This window comes from Mirounga angustirostris, unplaced genomic scaffold (genome assembly GCF_029215605.1).
Source record: "Mirounga angustirostris isolate CCGP_5_RB_7025 unplaced genomic scaffold, mMirAng1.0.hap1 SCAF_2, whole genome shotgun sequence".
Taxonomy (NCBI): domain Eukaryota; kingdom Metazoa; phylum Chordata; class Mammalia; order Carnivora; family Phocidae; genus Mirounga; species Mirounga angustirostris.
In genome coordinates this window covers 125,316,221-125,337,733 of record NW_026991710.1, presented here as the reverse complement: position 1 = coordinate 125,337,733, position 21,513 = coordinate 125,316,221, and the positions used below count along the sequence as shown (strand labels likewise).

Below are 21,513 nucleotides of genomic sequence, written 5' to 3'. Positions count from 1 at the left end.
TCTTCTACGTGACAAATGATTCTGTGAGCAGAGTTCACAAGGAACAATTTGTGAGTTTGAGAACAAGAAGCAATAATGTGGTGTCACCAAGAATTTGGAAAACAGGCATCAAGGTGAGCTTTTGAGAGTTAAAGTGTAAGATCACAGACCATAGTTGGGCAAAATCATTTTATAGACCAAATGACTGTCAGGCCAGCAAGACAAATATATAACCTGACTAAATGTATCGGCCAGTCTAGAGAAACAATGTGCCATGCATTCAGGAAGTGGGGTGGGAATTTGGGGGCCACAAGAAACACAGAAGAAGGAGAATCATTTTGGTAGTGCCACCCAAGTCTGTCCTGGGGATAGGCACCAACAAACACCAGGAATTTTGGGTGTATTAGCAGGACTATCTCTAGAGAGGGTTGTATAAGTCTATATTAGCATAATTCCATCACCATATTTCATGACTTCAACTAAAATTTAGTGCCTAATATGTGTCAGACACTCTTCAATAGACAAGAAAACATAACATTGAAAAATCAAGATAAGTCTCTGCTTTCAGAATTTACATTCTAGTGTGGAAGATAGACATTTTGAAAAAAAATGAGCAAATAAACATCATGTGGAGAAATGTGCTAAGGAAAAAGCAAAGGAATAAAAACAAGAGTAACATTTTTGGTGAGTTATCAGCAATAGCCTCTTTTTTTTTTATTTAAGATTTTATTTATTTGCGAGAGAGAATGAGAGACAGAGAGCATGAGAGGGAGGAGGGTCAGAGGGAGAAGTAGACTCCCTGCTGAACAGGAAGCCTGATATGGGACTTGATCCTGGGACTCCAGGATCATGACCTGAGCTGAAGGCAGTCACTTAACCAACTGAGCCACCCAAGCGCCCAGCAATAGCCTCTTTGAAGAAGTGGCATCTGACTGGAGACTTGAAGGATGGAAAGAAGTAAAACCATGCAAATGTCTGAAAGAAGACAAATAGGCAGAGAAGACAGCACATGCCAAGGTCCTGAAGCATGATCTGTCTTGGAAGGCTGGAGGAAGAGTAAGGAGACAAAAATGGATGAAATGTACTAAGGAAAGAGGGGAGAGGTAGAGATGAAGTCAAACAGATTATCACCTGCCAAATTATGCAGAAACTTACAGGCCATGATTACATTTTTGAATTTTAATTTGAATGAATATGAATCAATTAGAAGCTTTTGAACAGAGGAGTGTCATAATATACACTTTAAAATGACCTCTCTATTGATTGAAGAACAGATAGTAGAAAGCAGGTAAAAGTGGAAGCACAGAGAATACTCAGGAGCCTACTGCAATAATCCAGGTGACAAATAGTGACTACCTGGATTTGTGTGATAGCAATGAAAGTGATGCTAAGCAGTCAGGTAGTAGATGTTCTCTGAAGTTGGAGGCTACAGGACTTGCTGATAGATCAGATGTGGGATGTGAGAAAAACAGAAGAGTCAAGAAGAACTCCAAAAATTTTAGCTTGAATTCTGGTTCAGGAGAATTGTACTTGCTTGAGATGGGATATACTCAAGGAGGGTGATGCGCAGGTATGGAGAGTAGTTTACATTCAAGATGCCTATTAGATATTAGAGAGAGAAGTAGGATATTGGAAATACAAATCTAGAGTTCAGGGGGAGGGGTTGGGCTAGAGATATAAATTTAAGGTCTTCAATATAAAGATGATGGTTAAACTATTGGATTAGATGAGATTACCCAGAATGAGCATATAGAAAAGAGACAAGAGCTATGGACTAGCCCTAAATTATTATAATATTGATAGGCCAAGACACTTGAAAAAAAATATCTAGCCAAAAGGGACTCAATAGATTAAACAGTTTCAGCAACAAAACAAATTATGAAAACAGTGGGTTGAATAAACCCATTGAATGAACCCATTGAATACAATATGAATTCATGACTCCATACTGATATAAAAATGATTAACAAAATAGATGGGGGAAAATAGAAAGCTTAGCCTGAAAGCAAAGAGCATGCCAACTAATAAATGTCGAAGATAAAAAGTCACCATTTTGAAACCATGATAGTAATAATTAAGGCAAGAATCATCAACAAATACTAAGACTAAAAGTTTAAAGTTAATGAGAAGCAGAATATATACAGATTCTCAAAGTATCTCCTTATTAATTACTTATTAATTGTAAAGGGAAAAGTAGTAACTCTACAGGGAGAACTTGGAGGATATCACTCTAGCCAAATGATCAGAGAGAATGTTATCAATAATGGAACAAGCCAATACTGTGTGTCTCCTAATGAGATGTGCTGAAGATGACACACTTCCATTTCTGTAATATTCTTACCAAACATGCAAACCTAAATGTAATCATAAAGAAAAGTCATTCTGTAAAGTAATTGGCCTGTATTCTTCAAAAAGTCAATGTCGATTATGCTAAGTGAAATAAGTCAAGCAGAGGAAGACAATTATCATATGGTTTCACTCATATGTGGAACATAAGGAATAGCACGGAGGACCATAGGGGAAGGGAGGGAAAACTGAATGGGAAGAAATCAGAGAGGGAGACAAACCATGAGAGACCCTGGACTCCGAGAACCAAACTGAGGGTTACAGAAGGGAGGGGAGTGGGGGGGATGGGGTAGCCGGATAATGCGTATTAAGGAGGGCTCGTGTTGTGATGAGCACTAGGTGTTATACTAATGAATCTATGAACTAATGAATCGTTGAACACTACATCAAAAACTAATGATGTACTATATGTTGGCTAACTGAACATAATGAAAAAATAAAATAAAGGACTGAAATGATAATTAAAAAAAAGTCAATGTCATGGAAGACAAATATAGTCTAAGGAAAAGTTCCTGATTAAAGGAGGTGTAACAGGTAAATGCAGTCATGGTTCTGGACTGGATGCCAGACCAGAAAAAAAAAAAATTATTATAAAGGGTATTATTGGGACAACTGGTGAAATTTGATTAATTCTAATGTAGAATACAGAATAGTATTGTATCAATGTTACAATATCTGATTTTGATTATTATACTATAATTATGTTAAAATATATCCTGGTTCTGAGGAATTACACAGAGAAGTAAAGAAGTTAAGGGACCTATGGTCTCTAATCTATTCTCAAATGGTTCAGGGGGGAAAATGAATGAGAGAGAGTATGATAAACTGTGGCAAAATGTTGGCAGTTGGTGAATCTGGTTGAAGGGCATACTATTCCTACAACTTTTCTGTAAATATAAAATCATTTCAAAATACAGGTTTAAAAGTCCTTGAGAATCACCATGGTGTTGGAAAACCAAGGGAATATGGTACCAGGAGTGTTATGGCTGGGAAAACTGTGCAGGAATGCTCAAGGAGGAGGATGTCATCATTGTGTTTTACATAGTTTTACACAGTTGAAAGATCAAGTTAGAGTAGACTGAGAATTGACCATTCGATTTGGCAACATGGAGGCCTAATTGGAGTGGGTTCAAGAAAGAATGAGAGGATGGGGAGAGAACAAGCTGTGACAATTCTAGAAACTCTGCTGAAGACTTTGATGGGAACAGAAAGCAGAGCCATTGGGGCAATAGGTAGGTGGAGATATGCAGTCAAGGAAGCATATTGTTAAAGACTGGATTCATATGGTATTATTTCCTCTAGTTTAATTACTCTTGGTCTGATTTCTGCTTTCCAAGAAAACTTCTAATACGTATTTGGCTTGAATGTAGGTCTACATGCAAGGGTTTTGAATATTTTAGTTTCATTGAAGAGATCATTCATTGTAAATTAATAAATCTGCATTCCAATTTTATACATGAACTGCTTACTATGATTCTGTCCTGGAGAGATGGATAAAATCATGTTTCTGTCATACACAATGATTTGGAGATGAGGAGGGGGATACATCTAATTTTGCAGAGTTCTTTCAGAACTGTGTTGAAACCTTCAAAGATACAGCAAGTCAGCTATACAAATTATGGAATATTAGAGTCATCTCTACTTGTTCTGCAATATTGTAAAGACAATTTTTAAAGAAAAAAGAAGCCCTACCACCTACCATAATTACATCTCAGCAATTGTGACTCTCAAACATTTTATCCATAACAAGTATATGTCTGAGCATGAAAGTTAGATGGTCATCCCTTGCACCATGGAGAAAACAAGGGTAATGAATGTCTCCCCATAAAGCCTCTGTGGGACAGTCTGCCTCCCCTTTTCTTTAGCAGTGGAAGTCCAAATTTACCTTAAGGCTGAAACTACTTTTCCACTGTAGCCATTTGGTATTTGCAACGTTTTGCAAAACCTCATTGAAAACTGTAAAAATTTCAACAGAAGCCTCAGAAATTTGTTTTGTTTTATTTAAGCAAGGAAAACCTTTATCACTACTACAATAAGTTTATTGTGTGTAATTTTAATGTTCTTCTCCCAGCGGATTATTGATTTTAGGATGAAAAACATAAGTCATCTAAAAGAAAAACATAAGTAAACTTAACGAAATAATTTACATAATTGCTACTATTCACTGAGAACTTACCAAGTGCAAAGATGTACTGGAAACGATATTATTCCTCACAAAAATCTTACGGTTTAGGTTGTTATAATCACATTACAAGAGACGAGGCAATTGTAGCTTAATTTAAAGTACCCAAAGCAGAATTTGAATTGATGGACTGGCTCCAAAGCCTCTGCTTTTTCTGCTGTGTGCATTGCGTCCTTACCATAATAATTTGCCTATCCACAGCCTTATCTAATCTGATTTACTTCCTTACTCTTGCTTCTTATGAATATCCATTGAGATTTTCATATTCTGGGAGAAATAGTCTAAGATTCTAATACTTAAATTTTCAAAAGGTCTTTAAGCCTGAATATGAAGAAATTTGAGGACTAAATAATTGAAAGTGTTCAGTCAGAGGAATATATTGAAAAGGAAATCAAAAGTAAGATAAAAGAGCCGTGCGGAGTGATACCTTCCACGGACCACTTGCCTTCTCAGCAATATTGAATTAATAGGGCTATACTTCAGGTGCAGATTGTTGGACATTACTTGCAGCATCTACCTGATTTTTAGGAAACAGCCTATAATTAGAAAGTATTAGCATTCTGTACACCATGGCGAGCACATCAAATCCTAATGTACATTTTCAATAAGGAAAATAATAACTAGAAATATAGTTGCTAAAAATGGATGGTGGCCTAGAATAATACTCATTTTCTCCCTTGTTAATAGTACCTAAGCTCCATAGTCACAGTATATTAACTCATGCATTTTCAGCTTTTTTACTGGGGCTAACAAAGGCTCAACAGATTCTCTGCTTCAATTAACAAATTTTTATATTTATAAAAAAGAAATGTTTAAAAATTTTGATCTTACAATTAACTCTTACTGGGAGGAAACAAAACCATTTGCAGTCTTCTCTAAGCAATGCTTTTTACTCAACAGATATTTTCTAATACAGAGTTACCAGAAAGCATCATGGTGATTAAATAAAAGAAAATAATGTATTTATAACTGGACTAAGGAAAATTCAACTAGAATGAAAAGGAATTGTATATTTCTGTTGGTATTTGGTCAAATCTGTTTCTGCTTGAATTTAAATGACAAAATGAGGTCAAATCTTATAAATGAAGTTTTTATACAAGGGCACAGTATAGATTAAATTAAAACAATAAAACTTATTTCTATATGACTTTTAAGGTACAAACAAGATAGATTAAAGCAGTTTTTTGGATTGTTTTGTAAACTACCATTATTCTGTTCAGTATTTTATTTACTTATTTAAAATTTGTTTCTATTTTAATTTTTATTAAGTTGAACCATGTGTAATTGCCGTTTTCATAAGCCAAAACTGACAAATATCAGCAATTTCAAAATAATATATATACATTTTTTTACACAGAACTACAGACTTATCTCGGGACTGCTCCCACTGCATCCCTGATTCCAGCTTCCCAGAGGCAACCAGTTTCAGATTTTGAACTGTTTCTTCCATTTGCTTAAAAAAAAAACAATAATTCCAGTGTAGTTAACATACAGTGTTATATTAGTTTCAAGTGTACAATATAGTGACTCAACAGTTTCATATATTACTCAGTGCTCATCAAGATAAGTGTACTCTTTTTTTTTTAGTTTCAAGTTTTTATTTAAATTCCAGTTGGCTAATATATAGTGTAACATTAGTTTCAAGAATAGAATTTAGTGGTTCATAACTTACTGAGTGTTAACCCAGTGCTCATCACAACAGGTGCCCTCCTTAATCCCCATCCTCCATTTAGCCCATCCCCCCACCCACCTCCCACTGGTAACCCTCAGTTTGTTCTCTATAGTTAAGAGTCTATTTCTTGGTTTCTCTCTCTCTCTCTTTCCTTCTTTGCTGCTTTGTTTTATTTCTTATATTCCACATATGAGTGAAATCATGGCATTTGTCTTTCTCTGACTGGCATATTTCACTTAGCATTCTACCCTCTAGGTCTACCCATTTTGGTGCAAATGGCAAGATTTTATTCTTTTTTTATGGTTGAATCATATTCTATTGTGTGTGTGTGTGTGTATCTTTACACATCTTCTTTATCAATTCGTCAGTCAATGGATGGACACTGGGCTGCTTCCATAATTTACCTATTGTAAATCATGCTGCAATAAACATAGAGGTGAATATATCCCTTTGAATTAGTGTTCTTGTATTCTTTGGGTAAATATCCAGTAGTTTGGTTACTGGATCACAGGGTAGTTCTATTTTTAGTGTTTTGAGGAACATCCATACTATTTTTCACAGTGGCTGCACCAGTTTGCATTCCCACCAACAGTGCAAGGGGTTCCTTTTTCTCCACATTCTCAGCAACACTTGTTTCTTGAGTTCTTTATTTTAGCTTTTCTGACAGGTGGGAAGGTGATATCTCTATGTGGTTTTGATTTGCATTTCCCTCATGATTAGTGATGTTGAGCATCATTTCATGTGTCTGTTGGCCATCTGTATGTCTTCTTTGGAGAAATGTCTCCTTGTTACTTGGTGTTTTTTTTAATTATTATTATTATGTTATGTTAATCACCATACATTACATCATTAGTTTTTGATGTAGTGTTCCATGATTCATTGTTTGTGCATAACACCCAGTGCTCCATGCAGAACGTGCCCTCTTTAACCTATCACCAGGCTAACCCATCCTCCTACCCCCCTCCCCTCTAGAACCCTCAGTTTGTTTCTCAGAGTCCATAGTCTCTCATGGTTCGTCTCCCCTTCTGATATCCCCCCTTCATTCTTCCCTTCCTGCTATCTTCTTCTTCTTCTTCTTCTTTTTTCTTTAACATATAATGTATTATTTGTTTCAGAGGTACAGGTCTGTGGTTCAACAGTCTTACACAATTCACAGCACTCACCATAGCACACACCCTCCCTAATGTCTATCACCCAGCCACCCCATCCCTCCCACCCAGACCACTCCAGCAACCCTCAGTTTGTTTCCTGAGATTAAGAATTCCTCCTATCAGTGATGATATGATACATGTCTTTCTCTGATTGACTTATTTCGTTCAGCATAATACCCTCCAGTTCCATCCACGTTGTTGCAAATGGCAAGATCGCATTCCTTTTGATGGCTGCATAATATTCCATTGTATATATATACCACCTCTTCTTTATCCATTCATCTGTTGATGGACATCTTGGCTCTTTCCACAGTTTGGCTGTTGTGGACATTGCTGCTATAAACATCATGGTGCATGTACCCCTTTGGATCCCTACATTTGTATCTTTGGGGTAAATAACCAGTAGTGCAATTGCTGGATCATATGGTAGCTCTATTTTCAACTTTTTGAGGAACCTCCACACTGTTTTCCAGAGTGGCTGCACAAGCTTGCATTCCCACCAACAGTGTAGGAGGGTTCCCCTTTCTCTGCATCCCCGCCAACATCTGTCGTTTCCTGACTTGTTAATTTTAGCCATTCTGATTGGTATGAGGTGGTATCTCATTCAGGTTTTGATTTGGATTTCCCTGATGCCGAGCGATGTTGAGCACTTTTTCATGTGTCTGTTGGCCATTTCGATGTCTTCTTTGGAAAAATGTCTGTTCATGTCTTCTGCCCATTTCTTCATTGGATCATTTGTTCTTTGGGTGTTGAGTTTGATAAGTTCTTTATAGATTTTGGATACTAGCCCTTTATCTGATATGTCTTTTGCAAATATCTTCTCCCATTCTGTTGGTTGTCTTTTGGTTTTGTTGACTGTTCCTTTTGCTGTGCAAAAGCTTTTTAATCTTGATGAAGTCCCAATAGTTCATTTTTGCCCTTGCTTCCTTTGCCTTTGGGGATGTTTCTAGGAAGAAGTTGCTGTGGCTGAGGTTGAAGAGGTTGCTGCTTGTGTTCTCCTTTAAGATTTTGATGGACTCCTGTCTCACATTTAGGTCTTTCAGCCATTTTGAGTCTATTTTTTGTGTGTGGTGTAAGGAAATGGTCCAGTTTCATTCTTCTGCATGTGGCTGTCCAATTTTCCAAAACCATTTGTTGAAGAGACTGTCTTTTTTCCATTGGACATTCTTTCCTGCTTTGTAGAAGATGAGTTGACCATAGAGTTGAGGGTCCATTTCTGGGCTCTCAATTCTGTTCCATTGATCTATGTGTATGTTTTTGTGCCAGTACCATACTGTCTTGATGATGACAGCTTTGTAATAGAGCTGGAAGTCCGGAATTGTGATGCCGCCAGCTTTGCTTTTCTTTTTCAACATTCCGCTGGCTATTCGGGGTCTTTTCTGGTTCCATACAAATTTTAGGATTCTTTGTTCCATTTCTTTGAAAAAAAGTTGATAGTATTTTGATAGGGATTACACTGAATGTGTAGATTGCTCTAGGTAGCATTGACATCTTCACAATATTGGTTCTTCCAATCCATGAGCATGGAATGTTTTTCCATTTCTTTGTGTCTTCCTCAATTTCTTTCATGAGTATTTTATAGTTTTCTGAGTAGAGATTCTTTGCCTCTTTGGTTAGATTTATTCCTAGGTATCTTATGGTTTGGAGTCCAATTGTAAATGGGATTGACTGTTTCATTTCTTTTTCTTCTGTCTTGTTGGTGTATAGGAATGCCACTGATTTCTGTGCATTGATTTTATATCCTGCCACTTTACTGAATTCCTGTATGAGTTCTAGCAGTTTTGGGGTGGAATCTTTTGGGTTTTCCACATAAAGTATCATATCATCTGCCAACAGTGAGAGTTTGACTTCTTTGCTGATTTGGATGCCTTTGATTTCTTTTTGTTGTCTGATTGCTGTGGCTAGGACTTCTAATAGTATGTTGAATAGCAGTGGTGATAGTGGACATCCCTGCCGTGTTCCTGACCTTAGGGGGAAAGCTCTCAGTTTTTCCCCATTGAGAATGATATTTGCTGTGGGTTTTTCATAGATGGCTTTTATGATATTGAAGTATGTACCCTCTATCCCTACACTCTGAAGAGTTTTGATCAAGAAAGGATGCTGTACTTTGTCATATGCTTTTTCTGCATCTATTGAGAGGATCATATGGTTCTTGTTCTTTCTTTTATTAATGTATTGGATCACATTGATTGATTTACTGTTGTTGAACCAAACTTGCAGCCCAGGAATAAATCCCACTTGGTTGTGGTGAATAATCCTTTTAATGTACTGTTGGATCCTATTGGCTAGTATTTTGGTGAGAATTTTTGCATCCACGTTCATCAAGGATATTGGTCTGTAGTTCTCCTTTTTGATGAGGTCTTTGTCTGGTTTGGGATCAAGGTAATGGTGGCCTCATAAAACGAGTTTGGAAGTTTTCTTTCCATTTCTATTTTTTGGAACAGTTTCAGAAGAATAGGTATTAATTCTTCTTTAAATGTTTGGTAGAATTCCCCTGGGAAGCCATCTGGCCCTGGGCTCTTTTTTGTTGGGAGATTTTTGATTACTGCTTCAATTTCCTTAGTGGTTATAGGTCTATTCATGTTTTCTATTTCTTCCTGGTTCAGTTTTGGTCGTTGATATATCTCTAGGAATGCATCCATTTCTTCCAGATCATGTAATTTGCTGGCATAGAGTTGCTCATAGTATGTTCTTATAATTGTTTGTATTTCTTTGGTGTTGGTTGTGATCTCTCCTCTTTCATTCATGATTTTATTTATTTGGGTCATTTCTCTTTTCTTTTTGATAAGTCTGGCCAGAGGTTTATCAATCTTGTTAATTCTTTCAAAGAGCCAGCTCATAGTTTTGTTGATCTGTTCTACTGTTCTTTTTGTTGTTTGGTGTTTTAAATAGCACCTTAGTCATCTGAAAGTGTTAATGTACCCTTTAAAGATGACTAACTTACATTCAGGAAAAGCTTATACACTGAAAATATGAAATTTAGAATGGTATAAGATATAAAATCTACACAGTCTACCTGATTTCTCATTTTTCTATAACTGCTTTGTCCAATCTGAAATTATTACTATAACTTTATCATTATAATTAATATAAATGCAATTATTTGAGGAATTAAAAAAAGTATGGTGTAAGTGGACTGAGTAGCCTTTTATTGGAAAGATTAACTTCAATTTAACACATGTTTATTAAGCAATTAAGCATGTGGATGTGCCATCCACAGTTCTAGGCATCTGGAATGCACAAGTGAGCCAAAGACAGTGCTCCCTACTATTGTAGAGGTTATGTTACAATAAGAGCAAACAGGCAATTAAAAATATACATAAAAGTGAACTTTAGAGTGTTAAAAAATAATATATACTATTGACCAAAATAAAATTGTAGCCCATAAGGTAGATTGTGGTGGGGATAGTGCTCACTTGGGTGATCCGGTAGGCCTCATTTAGAAGGTGACATTAAGCATAATTGAAAAAGGTTTAAAAAGGTAAGATGTTTCTGCAGACATTTAGGTGGAGGGAACAGGTAGTTCAAAGGCCTGAGGTCAGGAGCATGCTACCATAGGTGGGTGTGGTGAGGATGCCTGCAGGTCTTGAGTGGAATGAAAGGGAGCAGTAGGTGACGGGGAATGGAGGCAGACTCAAGGAAGGACCAATGAGAATTTGACCCTTTACTCCTAGTGAAAGTGGAACCATTACAGGACATTGAGCAGAACAATGACGTGACCTCCCTCACATTTTAAGGGGATCACCCGTGTGGAGCATGGACTTTAAGGAGATGAGGGCAGAGGCAGTGAGACAAGCAAGATAAGAGGCTGCCACATCCCAGCCTCCAGTAGTAGCAAGGAGTGGTCGAAGTCATCAGATTCTAATAGACTTACTAATGAGAACTGCATTGCCCTATGAGGGACAATTTAGCGGGACATTATATTTTTGTGAAAACAGAGGTAAACATAATAATATAAAAAAAGACAATATAACTAATGTTGAAACATGAAATGGCACTAGTTTTTTTGGGTGCATGTATGGTGGGTTGGGGAGTAAGTAAACAAACATTTAATGTCCACTGGACAGACTGTCCCAGCTGTGTCATTAACCAGCTGATTTTGGGCAAATTATTTAAATTCTTTGGGCCTCCTTTTCTCACCATATAAAATATTGGGCTTAGATCTAAGGTCACTCAGTTTTGCCACTGACTCTCCTAGGTTACCAATACAAGGACTTCTAGTGAAGGATTAGTGGAACAAATTACATTCTGTCCTGCTGCAGTTGGCCCTGAGACTAATTGATTTTTGTATTTATCATTTTTCTCCTTCACCACCCATTTTATTATCTCTTATCCATGGCTAGCTTTTCTGCTAATCTATCTGATTTGCCAAGTAGGGTAAGCAAAACCTTTAGGGCGTCTGAACTCATGATTAAAGCTCCAAGGGTCAGGAATGCTACAATTCCTTGTCATGGGAATGGGAGACACAAGAGCACTAAAAGGGTCACAGTGAACAGATTTCCCAGGCTCTAGATATACTTTCTAGATACACCACTTTCCAGACATTATATATTAGCAGCCCTATCTTACATGGTAATTAGAAAGGATGCCACTGGCAGTCCAGTAACTTCCTTCTACACTTGCTTAGTCTCTTGGCATGAGGAGCCCAAAAGGATTTAGTAGAGTCCTTAATGCATCACCTGTGGAAATATCCTCCTTCTGAGAACCAGACCCAATCTCTGCTAGTGGGTCATGGAGTGGTGATGATGACAAGAGTCGCTCTCATTTCCACCCTGTTTCCCAGACCAAATGCTTTGTCTTTCATGGACACAGTACCATATAATGGCTACATGAAAATATAGGCCACATCTTGAAAGACAGGACCCCAACCTTCCAGGATGTTATCTGTATGCTGGCATTTTAGCTGTACCTTTAGGAGACCATTTCAATGTTTTTGTATTTGGCTGTTTTAGGATGATGTGGTCATGGGAGGAATAAAGGATTCCACAGTCATCTTCCCACTATCACACATTCTTCCCCACAAAACTGGTATAAGATAATGTTGCACAGCATTCTTTGATGATAAATCAGATACTTCGTGAAAACTTGTATAGTAGGGCTGACTGAGACAGTGAAGGTAAGAAAGACAAACTCATACTCAGAAACTAAGTTAATTTTAACAATTCTGAATCTCTATCCCTTCCAAGAAGGAAGTGGTTCAAAGTAGTCAACTTTCCACCAAGTGATTCTTTGGTTTCTTTGAGGGATACGCCATATTGAGGGCTCAGTGTCTGCCTTGGTCACTGACAGATGGGCTGTTCAGCTGCTCAGTAGCTAGGTTAGTTTTGGTGAAGGGCAGTCCATGTTACTGGGTCATTTCATGGAGTCAAGTTCTGCCACTATGGCTACTCTGTTCATAGATCCATTGTGCAGACACTGAAGTGGCCAACAGCAGAGGCTGGTTGACTTCCGTAGGAAAAGTCAGTCTGCCCATCTGGTTGCTTAGTGCCTTTTCTTTAGAGAAGTTTGGCAGGCATTGTTGTGAAACACAAAGAACTGCAAATTCTGTGTGTATTCCCCTAGGTTCATTCACACACTTCTTCCTTAGACTTCTTTGTCTCTGATTTTCCAATCTTCTCCTTACAGGCCTTCTGATGAAGCAACCAACCAAGCCATTCACTGCTGCCCAAGCATATTCACAACTCACAAAGCTGATGACTAGGTGTACTACTTGAAGCTCTGCCCACTGGAATACTGTCTCTCACCATTGGTATTCAGGACCACTGCTGAGTAGGGCTCTATGTAGTGCATTTATGGTCCAGTTTTGGTTCTCACAGTCATATTAAGCCAACCCATCTGTGAAACAAACTGTTTTTTTTTTTCCCTTCTCTTCCATTAACCGGTCATAGGGAATCCTCAACAAAGCCATGAGTGTGAGATAAGAGAAAGAAAGTTAGGTGCAACTGAGGTAGGTAACATGATAGAGTGGGCACCTGTTCACATAACTGACTTTTGTCTTCCCTATGTGCTTAAATCCAATCCCAAATAGACGTTTCCATTGCATGATGGGTTGCTGCTGTGCCCATCAACCTGATGGTTCATATGGGAGGCTCCAATTCCATAGTCACTCTACTGAGGCATAATACATGCTAAGGTCACTTTTTAAACATTGAATAGTTCTTCTGTATAGGCAATATGGATTTGCTCCAGAAATCTTGGGGAGTGCATCATGACTTTGCTATCAAGGCTTGCTAGTGGATCCCCATGGCATCCTTATCCACCATGGATACTCCCTCTAATAATGTGGAATCTTCCGTGTCTTGTGGCCAAGGAGAAGTGTTGTGTGTATTGCAGTCTGTATCTGCTGCAGAACCTTCTTTTGCTCTGGGCCCCATATAGTATCAAACTTCCAAATCACTTGATAAATGGATCAGGGCAACATTCCCAAGTGTTTTACGAGCTACATCCAAAATCACATTCTGCACAGCAACTACATTGGTGGCTACTATGTAGTTATGTTTTCAGCCGTTAGCTGTTTGCCATGATCCATCTGGTTTTCCAAAGCACCAAATTGTTGAATTCAATGCGGATATGATGGGGACCATTACTTCTGCACTTTTAAAATCTTTGAAGGAGGCAATGATCTCTGACACTTCACTGAAGATGTGTTTTGCTTCTCATTTGAGATTTCAGCTGGGTCTGGGGCTATTTCAGGGACTGTCACCTGGCTGCTTTTCTACCTGCTGCTATGGTTCTTAATTTACAGATTAGAGAACCAGTGTGAGGGTTCTGCAAGCTGTTAATTATATCCATCCTGATTGTGCACTCAGATGCCAGGAAAATAACCCTCTAGTAGGTTCATGGACATCATTTTTCACCAGGCCTCCCTAGACCCAGCTCTAATAAGGAGTCCTGAGGATCTTTTGAATCCTCCTGTTACCAGTATTAGCTCATACACTTTATTCAACAATCCTTGAAATATATGGGAACAATTCCTCTGGGAAATGTCTATATGTCTTTTTTGGGGGTAAGGAGGAGGATTGGAGAATAGATATTGTATATATTTATTCTGGCATTACAGGATCATTCCTGAAGGAGAACCTGCCTCCTCTTCAGTCAATGTTCATTGGGTCTGATTCATGTTTGGTGGCTGATAAGATGGTTTTCTATTCTGTTGGCTAACACAGACTTTGCTCACCTGCTCTTGATATATCTTGGCTTTGAAAGTTAAGCAACACCCTTTTAGAGGCCTCTCACCTCTCAAAACATCATGGTCTATTTGCCATAACTACAGGTATCTCCTGCGTATTATGGTAATATATCCACTTTGCCTCCAACAATTAAATAATATTACTTGACCTCCATTATCACAGAGTCTTATCACCATCATTGGTAACTTAAGGTCCAGTTACTTAGCTGTCCTACAAAGGACAGCCTCCACTGGATTTCTTAATGATACCAATGCCATCCCCCCATTAACCCAGGCCTTATCATTTGAGTAAAGGGATACTCCCTTCAGCTGTCCTGCAAAAAACAGTCATCTCTGTCTTACAGGATAAGTCCACTCTAGCATACATTCCTCTTTGACCCTTTTGGCCCCTTCCTCAATACTGTGGCAGAGCAGTTCTGATAACCTTACCTCAATTACCATCATTTCTTCTGTGCTTGGAAGAATCAACCCATCAGTCTATTAGAACTGGCCACAGGTGACCTTGCCTGGTCAGTAAATCTTGAGTCATGATAAAGTGCCCCACATCAATGAACTCTCTCTTATTCAACCTTTTATTCTGCACCCACTGGGCCATCACTCACAATATCTATTCTCAGGCATAGTCTCCTATCCGCCTCTCCCCCCTCCCCAGGATGTTTTGGTCAGATCCCAAAGCTATTTTGGTGATAATCCTTTTCCTCCCATAGCAAGGACTAACCCCCCACCCCAATCTGGCCATGCTGAGCCTTAATTCTAGTTATTGGTTCAGAAGTACTGAGAAGAGGGCGTAGATTTCACAGGGGCAGGCATCATCTTGTGAGGCAACTCCATCAGGTGAGACATTTACATGTCCTCTAATGAAGGGAGATTGGTGTTCTCTAGCAAGGGGATGGGGTCCTTTTCTGTCTGTGTGGTGACTTAGGAGTCTGCAGGTTCATGCGTCTCAAACATATTCATCCAAATGTTCTGATTTCAACAACTTTACCAGGAACTCTAACTCTGACTTTGGCATGGGAAACTGGTCAGGGCTGGAGTTTCAATCTATTGCACTTAGTAACAGCCCACCTACTTTAAAATTCTTATAATTACCCATCTGTTAAGCTTAGAGACATTGTATAAGCCAGTGTCTTCCCTTCTATCTGTATCCGTCCCAATTCACCTCACACAAGAACCCAGTAATTATAGTGTGGCAGCAATATCAGGAATTATACCCATGTCATGACCAGCAATGGTATCCTTAATTGCTGTCTGATTGATAAATGACTGAGTTTCAGAATACCATGTTGAGAGATGGCTTTCTGAGACAAATTCTCTTACCAGCTATCTTAGTTTTAGTTCCTTCAGAAGCAGATCCTGAGCAAGGAATTAAGTGCAAGGAGTTAATTTTGCAGGTGATTTCAGAAAATGCAGGTGGAGGAGGGATGAAGTGAGGCAGAGAGGGAAGCAATGAAGGGTGAGTTAGCAAGTATGTTGCCACCATGGACAGCCAAGCCTTAATTCCCCAGGGACCTCTGGAACACCTCAGACTGCTAAAAAGGCACAAGAGGACTGGAGCATTTACCCACCAGTTTCCTATGTATCATCGGATGATGGACTTTTTTGGGTGCACATTACCTCTTTGACACCTTGGAGTTGCCTGCATACAGGCCCAGGGGCAGGAGAAGCTCTCACGGAGAGAGTTGCAGGTCTCGAATAATTACTATTATTGAGGCACTTTCGTGTCTTGGCTTCTATGATCACACACTCTACTGGCTTGAGGTACTACCGACTCCCAAGTTTATTCTTCTTATGTAGACTTCTCTCATGTTCCTTAGACCCTTTGCCTGTTAGATATTATTACTCAGAGGGCTTACATGCATCTGAAACCCAGCATATCCAAGACTCAACTCCCACCTTCCCACTTTCTAAAATGGTTTCTCTTTCTGGATCCCCTGAATATATGATTGGCACCTTCCTACTGGTTGCCTAAATCAGAAAACCAGGGTTATTCTAGCCTTGCCTCTTTCACTTTCTCTCTCTCCACATTCACCACTCAAAAATGCCAGTATGTCTTCTAAATACCTTTTACATTTTCTTTTTTCCCTCCACCCACACTGCCATAGTGCAGACCATTATTATTTTTACTTGAATTACTGTTACAAAAGCCTAATTGATCTCTCTGCTTTCCACTCAATCCATTCTCCACAGTGCAGTCCCTGTAATATTTCCAAAGATAAGTTTGATAAATTGTTCCTATACTTAAAATAGTTTCTCGTTGATCTTAAAATGAAGACCAGTTCCATTAAGGTAGTGATCCAGGTCCTTTAGATCCAGCCTCTGCTTCTCCCTATCCTCAATTCTTTTCATTTCCACTCTTAAAGGCTAGACTCCGGGGTACTAAACTTTTTTCAGATCCTTCCTTTTCTGGATTTTCACACATGGCTTCTCTGCCTGTAATACTCCCTTTCCACTCTCCACTCTTCCTTAACCTTGTAACTGCTTATAATTCTTTACGTCCCAACTTAGACATTTCTTCCTGGAGGTCTTTACTCCTTGATTCCCTTGAGTGGTTTGGTTGGCCAGTGATGTGCTCCTACTAGTAGTAATCTTCACCTCCTTGTCAGAATTTATTATATTTCATTGCAATTATTTTTAACTGATTTCCCCTTAAATTATACTGTATGATCTGTGGGGGCAACGATCATGCCTTTCTTATGCACTTTTAAATTTTCAGCAACTAGCCATAGTTTCTAGTACATATTAGGTCCTTAATAAATGTCTGCTTATAGACAGATTATTTATTACCTTTAGCTCTTTAAAACATACTGTGTTTCATAGATGTTTTACTTGATCATCTGTTTCTTCAGTGCCTAGTACAGTGCTCGGTAAGTAGAGGCATTTGTTAACTATTAGTTAACTTAAGAAATAAAGATCTTGGGCGCCTGGGTGGCTCAGATGGTTAAGCGTCTGCCTTCGGCTCAGGTCATGATCCCAGGGTCCTGGGATCGAGTCCCGCATCGGGCTCCCTGCTCCTTGGGAGCCTGCTTCTCTCTCTCTCTCTCTGTCTCTCATGAATAAATAAATAAAATCTTAAAAAAAAAAGAAATAAAGATCTTATGATATTGCTTAGTAATAGAAACAAGCACATTACCGATACCAGATGAAAATACCTAATGAGAATCACTAGTACAATCATGTTTATGCTCAGAATGTATAAGTCATTTTCAGTTTACTAATGTTATCCCTCTTCATAATTACATATGCAATGGTACCAAGCAAATGTTATTTCTAAATTAATTCAGAATGAAGGAATACTTGTTAAATAGTATCTGTGAATATTCCCCTAGTTATTCTGGGGTAATAAATAATTCACATACTCAAACTTGAAAAAAAATTGACAAATCCCCATAAAAGTAATGAAAATCATTACCATTCCAAGATTCAGTGGTGTATTTTAAGATAAGAATTGAAGAGGCATCCTCAGGGAATTACCTTAGCAGGGAAGCCAAAGAATTTCCCCTATAAACTTTTCGCTCCACAGAACTAAATGTTAAATAACTTCATGGTTAGAAAATGTATTCTCCCTTCCACTAGCTAAATATTTCTCTGTGGCTTGGATTATCATTTCCTAAATCTGTTATGACACGCTCCTTCAGAGTGCAGCTCAAAGACACTTCTGCAGCTTTCCTTCATCCTTGTGAGGTATGTCTAATAACTTCCCACCAAATCCTTCATGTCTTTGTTTTCCATCCTGGAAAACATATGGTCTATTTTATCCAAATAGAGTTCCTGTCAGGCAATTGGGAGACCAGGATATCCTGTTTTAAATTGGGGTTATCTGGAGGGAAATGTCACTTTTTGAAAGTATCTATTATTCTGTGTCTTGTCAGGGAGATATTAATAAAATTTGATAGAATATGGTAATGCAAGTTTGTTTGTTATTCTTCACCATGCTGTGGTAACCCCGGTCTTTCTCTCTCCAAAAGAAAGAAAAACAAATGACTCTCTGGAAGGTTTCTAAAATAGTACTAAACAAAAATATTTCAACATGATTGATAAAGTCTTAAGACCTGGATATTGGTGATTGGAATGGCTGAGAGGAGTCAGTGCTCCTGAACTAGTCTTTTAATAAAGTGGGCACATATTGGAAAGATATATTTTTGACATTTTGCATAAGGCAAAAAATCAGCAAGCTTGACTGAGCAAGATTGTGTGCTGTTAGATACAGTGTAGTTCTTTCATTAACACTAGATTGAATTCTGAACATGGTCCAAGCTTGATGGAGATCTACATGAAAACCTGATTTACATTTGTTGAGTTTTCCATGCATTTCTGAAAAGCTGCCAGATCTGGTATCAATGGAGGTACTGTATATTAAAAGAAAGCACAACCAACTATCTTCCATTGAGTTGGATCATCCTGATTACCTTGATATTTTTGTCCAATTGTATCAGATACTCTGAGAAAAGCAAAACAGTATCCTTTTGTATGCTGAACTTATTATATTAATTTTCTTCATGCAAACTAATGGAACTGTAGAATTTCTGTGGGGCCCACATAGGGTATTTTCAAATGAAATCACCTTATCTTAAAAGCTGTTTAAGGTAACATACTATGTAGAGAGAATGATTTTATATGAAAAAGTAAATGTCAATACGCTGGCAAAAAAATAAATAAAAGGTTTCACATGGTGGTACTTTCAAGAAAGTTTTAGTTTGATTTTAAATTTGTATTTGATTTTAAATTCCTATAACCTGCAGCTTTTTATATTATCATGATTACATTGTTCTTACATTCAGAGTTCTACTGCCCTCCAAAAGCACCTGGGCATATATCCATTTGTGGATTACCTTGAATTTGGTAAGTTAATATTTTTAGAGAGCTTCAGAGAGTCTAATACACTTCCTGATGTAATATAATATCAATTGCTAATGAGAGATAATTACTGTTTTAAGCAGAGCTGCGATGTTAGCTTTTTCTTTTCTGTTGCTCTTGTTCTTTTTTTTAGTGTGTGCCTTTCAAAATACCAATACCTTTTATTTTTTCACTGTGAAATTGAAATGTGTCCACTAATATACATTAAACTTTAAATTCTACTAATTCATATAGGTGTGAGCAATGTAGTCATAAGTCAAATTTCCATATGACCCTTCCACCTCAAACAAAATATAAATGTCATTGTGTTTTTATGCTAATGTAAATTGAGATGTGATAAACTCTTCCCTTTTTTCCCATTTTCTTTTTCTAATTTTAACAGCAACACCTGCTCACTTATTCACATACTCACATATCTCTGGCATCACATTTAAAGTGCATATGTTGCAGATTGAAATTCAGTATATAATAGGGGAGGAGAAATAGTTGGGTGACAGAGATTGGAGAGGTATCTTATAATTTACTAAGAAAGTTATATCAGCACCACAGCTCTCTTTCTTCAATGTATTGTTGAGCATAATTTTTTTTTCTTCTAAGATACATCCACTAATTCTTAACAATGCTCAGATAATTCAGTATATGTTATTGGTTAATAACATGAATAGAAACATTTTTGATAATTTAAAGATATGCATGCTAAAGATTTCTGTCTTCAAATATATAATTAGCTTGCCATTGGGAAAATTTTGGTTAGCACATTGATTATATAGGATTATAATAGATATAATTTTTTTGATGTCCTCTAAAGCCATCTATTAAACTTAAGAGATTCACATTGGCATTTATGTGCTGTATTTAATAAATTTGTTGTCAACTTGAAGATACCAAGTTTAAAATTTTCCTCTATTTCCAAATTTATTCCGTAGGAAAGTTATTGAGGAAAATATCTCACATCAACAATGTAGACTAAAACTATCATGTTATTTACTTTCAAGGGAGATAGAAGAATGGATGAATGTTTTCAGAACTCTTTCAAGTATCTGAGAATCATGCTTGGTTCAGAATATTTATTTGAATTCAGACAGAACAAAGAGGTGATATTTATTTACTTCTATAGCATATGTATATGTCAATGAAAAACTATAGTATAATATACAAAGAGAAATTCTGAGGGAAAAAGTACCTCAATTTCTGTATTGTCATACTTTTTGACTTTAAAGAGGTGATTCATTCCTTTAAATTTCATATAAGAAAGATGTTCAGCGTCTCAAACAGCTATCCTTGTTGATTAGTTAAAATTCATACCATAATTACAATTAAAATTGATGACATATTTATTTCTTGTGGGGCTTATGTGGTAGACACATACCTTGAACTTCTTTCCTCACATAATATTTTAGAGTATTACAGCACAGTCTAGGAATGCTATTCATTTCAATAGGAGCATCCTAACAAGTTTGACCTCAGAATGATCCTGAAGTTTACAATCTAGATTAAGTAATTATATTCTAATCTTGGGACTAGGACCAAAACTATATGGAGGTACAGAGGAAGGAAGATTGTAGTTTCTTAGAAAATACTAGGCACACATAAAGTTAGATTTCAGTTGTGCTTACAGCTATTGCTATTTGACCTTGGAATTACAGTCTATGACTGAATTTCAGCATAGGGGGTACTAGAAAGTTCATCTCAGTATGGCTGGAATTCTATTCAATTTTACCTCATTCTGTGTTCTTTAGGCTAATAGTAAAAGAGTACCTGAGAGATGTTTTTCCCCTCCTGACATCAAATATATGCTTTTTTTTCCCCCTCAATACCATTTCTTTAAGTCTCTGACACCAACTAGGTGTCCAACAAGTCAGTTCAATTCTGACACTAATTACCTGGAATTAGACCCCATAGACTAAGGGCTCAGTCCTTCAAGACTGCCCCCACTTCAGATGTCAGTCACAAGTCTTGAGCCACCTGTACTTCTGACTGGGCTGGCTCAGGTTTAATAACTTGCCGAAACAGCTCACAAAACTCAGGAAGACACTTTGCTTACATTTACCAGTTTATTATAAAGAATACGAATAAACCAGAGGAAGAGGTACAAAAGGTGATGTCTGGGAGGCTCTAGAGCACAGCACCTTGTGGGTGT

General features: G+C 37.7%; 1 protein-coding gene across 1 annotated transcript in view; it reads left to right on the top strand.

Annotated features, from left to right (window-relative positions):
- LOC135363545 (IQ domain-containing protein M-like) overlaps positions 1-19,329 on the top strand; it is a 253,447-nt gene extending 234,118 nt beyond the window's left edge. Inside the window, exon 6 of the mRNA XM_064584030.1 lies at positions 12,956-19,329. Within this exon, the coding sequence (XP_064440100.1) occupies positions 12,956-13,044 (89 nt within the window). The 3' untranslated portion in view covers positions 13,045-19,329. The remainder of the gene's footprint in view (positions 1-12,955) is intronic.
- The last annotated feature ends 2,184 nt before the right edge of the window (positions 19,330-21,513 follow it).